Raw genomic sequence first — 8,896 nt, 5'->3', positions numbered from 1 at the left:
CGTTGAAGTGGTCCAATGGGATGATGTGTTGGTATGTTACACAATTCCAACACAGGCCTTTTATAACAACATTTCTTACTGGTCAAGGTCAAGTATTTAAAGGCCTCTTCCTAATTAAACAATGACAAGAGCTCAGACATCATGCTATTAATGATTTACAACCCAGATATGGATCTAGCAGCTCGGGTAATTTGTTTTAATGCCCAAGTTTATATTATCAGTAACAGATGGCTAAATGCAGGCTCATCTCTAGAAACTGCTAGAACATACTATGGAGTGGATTCTGACCGGCAGCCTTATCAGAAGTACACTGTACAAAAACCACACCACAAGTCAGTGTTTAAGGAATTTTTATTAAACCAAGAATTTTATAATCCAAATTACGTTTCTTTGCTCAGCTATCAATTCTCACTGTCAACTAAAACAGTGGTGATATTCTGAGCTTTTCCACAGTAAAGAATTACAAAATTAAAGAAAGGAATGCTTTAAATTTTTGTACTGTGCTGAAAATTCTTTTCCCCCGGGTTTATAAAACATTAATTTGTATTTTTTATTTTACTATTTTTTTTTAATTTTAAATCAATAAGTAATCTAGGACTAGCACTTGTTTCGCTAGCCCCGGCGTTGCTCTGTACATAAGCTTCAAAGTTTCCTTTCCTTTTTTTATTTATTTTATATTTTGCAATGTTTTTCTCAATATTTAATAGTTTTTCCATGTTTAGATTTTTTTTTTTCTTCGGTGAAGCGAAGTTCTAGATTGTAGTCCCGGATCTTTCTGGAAACAAAAATAATGTTGTTAGGTTTTACAATTAAAGCATCACGTTATGTCTTCTGACACGCTTTCAACAACTGAAAGCCCAACAGTACTTTGGGCTTTAGTGGTATCAATCCCACCAAAGTTCTTTACAAGCAGCATATCAGAGGTATCCCCACTTTCTAGAGCCACAAAAGTAAAACATCCCAAGTCTGTGATACTCGGCGAGACAAAATTGAGTCTAAAACAGTACTCTGCGCAGCACGACCTTGGACAATGGCTATGCACAATAATTTGTTACTGTAGCTAACTTGACTGCAGGTCACCTTACTCTTAAGGCCAGCACACCAAGGCTCATCAAATGAACTACACTAGCAGTGTTTTCAGTTTCCAATTACTAAAACACCATGGAGCATACGGAGTATGTTCAGGCGTCTTAGTTTAGGACAGACAACTTATTTAGCACTTTATCTCCAGCATGAAAGCATCACTAGCAACAAAAAAGGAAAAAGAAGTGTGGAAAAAACAACTTCAATTCTGCCTCCAAAAGGAAAGCTGCAGAAATGAAAAGACCAAGAAAAAGAAGAAAATATTAAATGATCAAATGTTAAAGGCGGCATCTTCAACTGATAGCTATAAATTTGGAAGTTCTTAGGCAAAACGTAACTGGATTGAATGGACAATAGGCACCTGCATCATCCTCAACCCCACAACAATTTTCCCTTTGTAAGGATGCCACCTTTTGCCTCTTCCTGTCATGCAAAATTAAGATACTAATCCCACAGAAGGCAATAAAGAACATCAATATTTTAATTGACATGAAAGTGAAATTTACCAAAAAGCGAAGTCAAGAAAATATGTAGTTTAGTTTTAAATTACTGTATAATTATATATTTTGGTAAGTACAGAGACATTATAGTTGAAACAAGCTATTTAATTTCTAAGACAAAAGAGGTTTGAAGTATCATTTTAAGCTTACTTCAATTCCCCAAGTTCCTCTTGAACAATAGTATGAGTAGCAGCATTTGACAGAACTGCACATTTTTGCATGCATGCCTAGAACAACATCCAGCTAAATATGCTGTAAAAAACAATGCTTCAGTTCCAGCTAAATATCCAAGACAAAATGTCAGCAGCATTTGCTAACCAAGAACTACAAAACTGGACAACAGGCTTGAGCACAAAATTTGTTTACAGCTATACCATAGCTGCTATTTCTGTGGCTGCAAAGGATACAGAGCCTGAAAGCGTGCTACTTTGTAAGGCCACAGGCTAAGGACCATTGCCCCAGTCAACCTACAGTGCTTGGAAAACTTACTTATTAAACACTTGGAACCCCAGTGGGATTATTAACTGCCTTTTGAGCAGCCTCTTTAGCTTGGTGGGCTTGTAGTACGGCTACAGCTTCATCAACCTGTTAAGTAAAAAAGAAAAATTCATAAAGGGAAGCTTAATTTCTGCATATTCAAGTTAATGAAACAATTTAAATTATGCATACAAGCAATGCCTGCTTTTTTAAAAAGAAAAGGAGAACATTACAGTTCCAGTTCATGTCTCTGCCACTCTCTGGAAGAGGACAGTCTAACTTCTCGCCTTGTTGCATTACTGATATTCCAATGAGCCAGCATAAACACCTGTTACATCAGTGTAGACTTAACTGCTGATAAAACCAGCATAAGGCAAAACTCCACCTACCTTCGAACGAAGAGACTCAGGAGACTCAAGCATGTGGAGGAGTTCAGAATTGTCAATCTCCAACAACATTCCAGTGATCTTACCCGCCAGAGTAGGGTGCATGCTTTGAATGAGAGGAAATAGACGTTCACCTAGAGAGAAAAAAGTTGGAGTAACAAATCCCTTCTGACATACACAGCCTAGATTTAAGGAAAAAGAGAAACAAACTCCTTGTTCTACTGCTAAAAACATTTATTCTGCATTTTAAGATTGAGGAAAGAGTACTTTGATTGTCCTTCTGCTACAAGGCATCGAGAAAGGTATCATTGGACATACCTAACATCTGCTTTTGTTCTTGTGGAGGGGCAGAAGCCAGCATGGAAGCAGTCAAGGGTTCCTGACCTTGCACATGGACAGCAGGCTGCAAATTAATTCAACACCATTTCAAAAATTAAATTCTAGTTCCACAAATCAGCATAAACAATGCCTACACTGTCAGAAACATGGAAGAAATTACAACTAAGTCCATTTAATCAAACAGCACTGGTTAGAGCTGAGCGATGCTGGGATATTAACATCAACCACTCTGTTGTGGCGCAAACACAAGGAGAATGCAGGCTAAGGTATCAAGCAAAAAACTGGAAAATGGGAAGTAACACAGGATCACATCCTGTCCCAGGTGAACTTGAAATACACTTAAAACCCCAAGGCTACAACTCTGCTGTCATAATGCAGAGCCCGAATTCTAGAATAACAAAGACAACTCTTAATGATAAGCATCCCACCTGTGCCACTTTCCACTGCAAAAAGCACCAGCAAGAGCACAGACCAGTTCCTAAAATTCCATACCTGCTGCATAGCAACCTGTGGCTGTGTATTAAGATGCTGCTGAGGATTACGAACACCTGCAGCATATTTGTATTGTGGTACTGTGCGTACAGCAGGAGTAGCCGCAGTAGCTGCTGCTGCAGGACGTGGACCCATTGTTTGTGTTGATGTATTAGCTGGAAAAAAAATTTCACATACAGAATTATGTTATTGAGCTTACACTGTACAAGTTACAAACGGCACCCCCGCCCCAAACCAGCCCAAACAGAATACTTAATTTAGGTATTGTACTACAGATCATCTCAGTAGTATTGTCAACTGTCACATCACTGGTCACACCTGAAGTTCAAAGCACGAAATCTACAGGATGTTACTTTCCAGTCATTTCACTAGTGAATTACTTTCCTCAGATGCTATTGACAAAAGATCTGTCAGAAAACATTCACTTTGATTAAGTATTTATTTAGTTAAATTCTAAGGTCAAAGAACACTTGACTTCCTGAGTACTGTATGTCAATAGTCATCCTAAAATAAGAGGCTTTCATGAGGTATATAGCTAAAAAATACTACTGCCTAATATATTCTGAGAGAATTAAGACTCCATTACAATCAGTTCTAGTTCATTCAGTGATGTGTAGATCCTGCTACATGACGCTGACTCACAGTATTCCACGACAAAATAGCAAGAGTTACAATTCTATCATCTCAGTACTTCTACATGCAACCTATTATTACAATTGCCACAATGATGTTTAGAAATGGCAGTGGCTGTCATACAGTATTATTAAAATGCACACTAAAAGAAGAAATGCTTCATGCTAAGTAAATGGGACCACAGCATGAGTCTTTGCTGGGACAGTATTTAAAACAACTACTAGAAGGTGATACTAGCTTACTCATTTAGTAAGGGCCAAGAAAGGATGGAAGTGTTACCACATGTGATATTGAACCTACAAATGCTTTTTGAGAGATCATTCTGAATCAACAAAATTTTAAAATAATGTTAATGCTTGAAATTTGCATAAATGAAACTCACCAACACGCTGTGTGGACATGACTCGTGGAACTTGTGAAGAAGCTGGTCTCATGGTACTAAATGGTGGTCTGGGTGCTGCTGGGCGGATAGCACCAGGCATGTTTTGGAATGCTGTGTTTTAGAGGAAGGACATCAAGTTACATGCTGAAACATTGAATGGTGAAAAGAGTTCAGAAATAGTACCACTAACAAGACAAAGACAAGACTGATACTCTGTAACGCCGTGAAAATGTATTTAAATGTGCAAAGGTAAGTGCTATGGGGTTTACTGCCATCACTGGGAAGAGGTAAAGAAGTGACTTACGATGAGGTCTGGCACCCTGAGCAGTCCAGCGAGGACTAGGTCTAGCAAGTTGAGCGAGTTGATTAGTGGGATAGTATGCAGCACGGTTTTGAGTCTGTCAAATAGAGAAACACTGTGTAACTTTGTTATCTTTACAGGGCATGCGGAACAGTCCATCACCTTTCTGCTATGAAATCAGAATGCTGAAATGACAGACACATGCTAAGAGTTTGTTTACTGTTACATCTGAACAGATTTTATACACAGCACAAGACATTCAGTTACTCATCTCTATACGTACCTGTGGGATAGCTGCCATGAAGTAACCTGAAGGAGGTGCTGGCTGGTAAGGGTTGATTACAGGATTAGGTACTGCTCTTACGCTGGCCATTCTCTGCATATACTGATTGGTGAGATGAGCTTGGCGCTCTTCTTTACGCTGGGCTAGAGCTACATATAATGGTTTAGTAGCTACAATTCTACCATTCATTTCTGTGACAGCTTTGGTGGCTTCTTCTGGTGATGAAAAGCATACAAACCCAAATCCTTTGCTGCGGCCACCTTCCATCATGACCTGTCAGTAAAAAATTTAGTTTTAAACCAAGAGAATGTAGTATCTACTCAACTTGCAGCAGTTTATTTTTTTCAGCTTACTAAAAGGGAGACCACAGGTTTGTTTTACTAAATTTATAAAAAGGAATATAACTGATTAATTAATACCTAACCATTTACTGAGTACAGATTAAAATCTCAGGGAAGTAATAATGAGCATATTATTGCACTGAAAAGATGTATTTTTTCTCACATTAGATCAGTTTATTTCAAGAAAGTATGGTCATACGCATTTAACCTGAGATGCGAAATAATCAAGAAAGCAGATGTCCATGTATATAGTAGCAATGATAAGCTTGAGAGTCACACCTGTTAGTCAAATAAATCACTCTTTGGTGAAGGCTCACTGCTCATTTCCAGAGAATGGACAAACACAATCTATAGATTTTACCTTTGCACTAGTGATTGTACCAAATGGGGAGAATTCTTTTCGAAGACGCTCATCATCAATTCCATCATCAAGATTTTTCACATAGAGGTTTACACCCTAAAAAAAAGGCAAGTTATTTTTGAAAGCCAATGGTCTGTGTAAATCTAGACTTATCACAGAATACAGTTAGTCCTCTTGGATTCAAACTGAACCTGGTATCTGGTGATTCTGTCCTGCTTCATTTGTTCAAACTTGCGCTTCAGCTCCGTCTGCCTTTCCACCTTTTTCTGAGCCCGGCCAACATAGATTTGTTTCCCATTGAGCTCTTTCCCATTCATCTCATCTACAGCCTACAGTTAATAAACAAGGTTAGCAGTGCTTTGTATTCCAGTGTTTTTCAAGCATACAAAAAAGAAACGCGAATATAAAGTTACATAAGAATTCTAGAATGCATCTAAAATCACTAGTTGAAACAGAATACTCCAAGACTGCCCTGCTTAAACTAAAATGGAAATTGCTTTGAGTGTGCTTCTGTCCAGTTAAAAAAAAAAGTCATGAGGGATACAAAACTTTTTTAATGAAGTTGAGGGGGGAAACCATCAATGAGGAACTATTTCTCTAGCCTTATCTTCCTAAAGGCAGAGAAAAGTAAGTGAACTAAGTTGAAAAGCTCTAATTCACAGACCTGACTTCTGTTTTTAAAAGTAACACCTGACACTGTAATATCTACCAGATTTTCTTATACTATACGTTAAGCTACAGCTGGCATATATGGCTTTAAAAAAAAATCTTTAAGGAAATACTTTAACGATATGAAAAGATTAACTTTTTTCCTTTAAGCTGTTTTGAGTTATGACTATTAAGAATTGAAAACTCTGGCACAGATTTACTAAATTAATCTAAAACCAGAACTCACCAGTTTATCGTATACCTTCATGACCAAAGCTATTACACAACAATTTACTGAGATATTAGAATTTTAGGTTATTTTAAAACACCCAACATGAGGTTCTGGCTATTGTAAGAGAAACAATTCATCAATAAGTGTATGCAAGACCGAACAATGTAGATGTAAGACAGACAGGATTTATTCTAATCTCTTGCTTGTATACTTGCAGTACTGACAAATCACCAAAATGCCTGTTGAAAAGCAAACTGTTTGTTGCTCCGATTTGTTCTGTGCTGTTTTTTCCCTGATGTTATGTCCCTGCTGCCACAGTCAACTGACACATCAAAGCAACAAAAGAAAGCTGACAAAGAATTAAAGTTATACAACACACTGTCATGTTATATACACACAAATTAAAAGGACCCTTCTTTCAAAGTTACTCTTCAGAGTAAAAGCAACATCACAGGGATCTATGACTACTTTCTTACAGCTGTGCCAAACGTGTTTCAAAAAACTAAGCTTTCCTGCTGGCTTTGTGGTGCTGAAGTTTGAAAACACGACCCTTTCTGCCTTGCATAAATGTGTTGTGCAACCAAACTGGATTCAAATGATTCATCTGGGGTTTGCAGAGATATAATAATTTACTACACTTGTATGTTGCTCAGCATGAGTGAGTCCAAATCTCATAGAGACCTTTAATCCCAACTGTAGAAGGTTATTAAATTATTCAAGATTCCCCATTTCTACACTAGTTCCAGCTGTCTCAGAGTATCTTGACTTAATAGGCTCCTGAAATCAACCTATGTTTGCTCATAAGAAAGCATTATAAATGACAGAAACTATGCTCAGTCACTTAGGAAGCAGACACCTGTTCTTGCAGTGTCCCTGACCAATTAAAAACCCTTAACGAATTCACAACATTTCAAATCACTCAGTGAAACATATTATTTGAATTCAGAGAATTCCTAAAATAAAGTCCAAAAGCTTACTTTTTGGGCATCTTCATGTCTTTCAAAACTAACAAAGCCAAAGCCTTTGGATTTTCCACTCTCATCAGTCATAACTTTCACACTTAGGGCAGGACCTAAAAAGAGAGTGAAATACTTACACTTCGTATACACAATATATTCTCCTCATGTTTGGAACACCCTGTTTAGAAGTGTTAATATGCACTTGCATTACAGAAGACTGCTGCACCAATAATTGCATCTAGTAAACATCACCCATTAACATGATATTGCTAATTTGCCCTGATGCTGAGCTTCAGCCATTATGGCTGAAGTCTGCCATGCTGAATTTCTTTCCTACTGTATTTTCAGGAAAAACAGGGCAGAAATTTCACCTTAAAGTGAATGAAATCGTTTTTCTCATTAAATATTATGACATTTAAAAAGCAGTAGTGTCTCCGTCCTTTAAAACAGGTACTAAAAGCCAGAAAGGGAGGCCTTTCTATTAGGTAAGTGCTAAAGGAGTTTGCTATTTCTTATTTTGATGGTGACACATCATATACATTATTGACGATCAAAATGGAACCAAACAGCTTGCCAATGGAAAAGTTCCTTATAATTTCACATTAGGTCAACCACCACAATGCCACTGAACAATGAAAAGCAGAGATACTCTGAGTAAAGGTAAGTCTGCAGGTCAATGAAAGCAATAGCAAACTCATTCGTCATGGATCCTGTAATGAATTCAAAACAGCAATCTGTACGAAAACAGAGAACACTTCTATCTGCAACTTAAAGGTGGAAAACACATTCCAAAGACCGTTTAGACACATTATTGGAAATAATGTGGCAGGTCAATATACACTATTCTGGCTATTTAAAATTCTGCAGTGGATATCACTGCACTTTGAACCTGAAATTGAAATTAAGTACCAAGTTTTCAGTATCTTTTTAACTTTTTTTAAGCCAACATCATCCAACCAGCTGATCCCTTGTATTGTAAGGCACTGTACAGGTAAGATATAAGTAGTAAGCTGAAGTTCACTGATGTTTATATAAACTTAAAAGACATTACCAAACTTGCCAAAAAGTTCCTTAAGTCTCTCATCATCCATGTCTTCTCCAAAATTCTTGATGTAAACATTGGTGAATTCCTTTGCTCTGGCTCCAAGCTCTGCCTCACGCTCTTTGCGGGATTTAAACCTTCCAACAAATCTAGTTGCAGAACAGAATAGTGTAGATTAAAGCAAGTGTCTGTCACTGTTTTAAAAACCTTTAATACTCTGGCATCACATTTTATTCTTAATAAGTCTCATTGTTCATTATACACATGAAATTCTTTAGATAAAATATTTACGATAAAACTCCACCAGAAAAACAATTTCAATATCCTTTGTGACATCAGTGTGCTTATCACAGTCACTAGCATAAAAATGCTTTCAAGCCATTGGCAAGATTGTTCACTCTTATAAAACAGCCTTTGACAACAGGACTGGACAATGG

General features: G+C 37.3%; 1 protein-coding gene across 1 annotated transcript in view; it reads right to left on the bottom strand.

Annotated features, from left to right (window-relative positions):
* Nucleotides 1–333: 333 nt before the first annotated feature.
* The window catches only part of PABPC1 (poly(A) binding protein, cytoplasmic 1), a 10,160-nt gene continuing 1,597 nt past the window's right edge, over nucleotides 334–8,896 (bottom strand). Inside the window, exons 3-14 of the mRNA XM_010143340.1 lie at nucleotides 8,469–8,608; nucleotides 7,436–7,530; nucleotides 5,770–5,907; nucleotides 5,579–5,674; nucleotides 4,877–5,149; nucleotides 4,597–4,690; nucleotides 4,293–4,403; nucleotides 3,278–3,432; nucleotides 2,765–2,849; nucleotides 2,450–2,580; nucleotides 2,073–2,168; nucleotides 334–775 (exon numbers count right to left, since the gene is read on the bottom strand). Of these exons, the coding sequence (XP_010141642.1) occupies nucleotides 2,076–2,168; nucleotides 2,450–2,580; nucleotides 2,765–2,849; nucleotides 3,278–3,432; nucleotides 4,293–4,403; nucleotides 4,597–4,690; nucleotides 4,877–5,149; nucleotides 5,579–5,674; nucleotides 5,770–5,907; nucleotides 7,436–7,530; nucleotides 8,469–8,608 (1,411 nt within the window). The 3' untranslated portion in view covers nucleotides 334–775; nucleotides 2,073–2,075. The remainder of the gene's footprint in view (nucleotides 776–2,072; nucleotides 2,169–2,449; nucleotides 2,581–2,764; nucleotides 2,850–3,277; nucleotides 3,433–4,292; nucleotides 4,404–4,596; nucleotides 4,691–4,876; nucleotides 5,150–5,578; nucleotides 5,675–5,769; nucleotides 5,908–7,435; nucleotides 7,531–8,468; nucleotides 8,609–8,896) is intronic.

The sequence above is a fragment of the Buceros rhinoceros genome, unplaced genomic scaffold, assembly GCF_000710305.1.
Source record: "Buceros rhinoceros silvestris isolate BGI_N320 unplaced genomic scaffold, ASM71030v1 scaffold20609, whole genome shotgun sequence".
Classification (NCBI taxonomy): domain Eukaryota; kingdom Metazoa; phylum Chordata; class Aves; order Bucerotiformes; family Bucerotidae; genus Buceros; species Buceros rhinoceros.
Note: the sequence above shows the minus strand (reverse complement) of the source record. Positions and strands in the feature narration are given on the sequence as shown.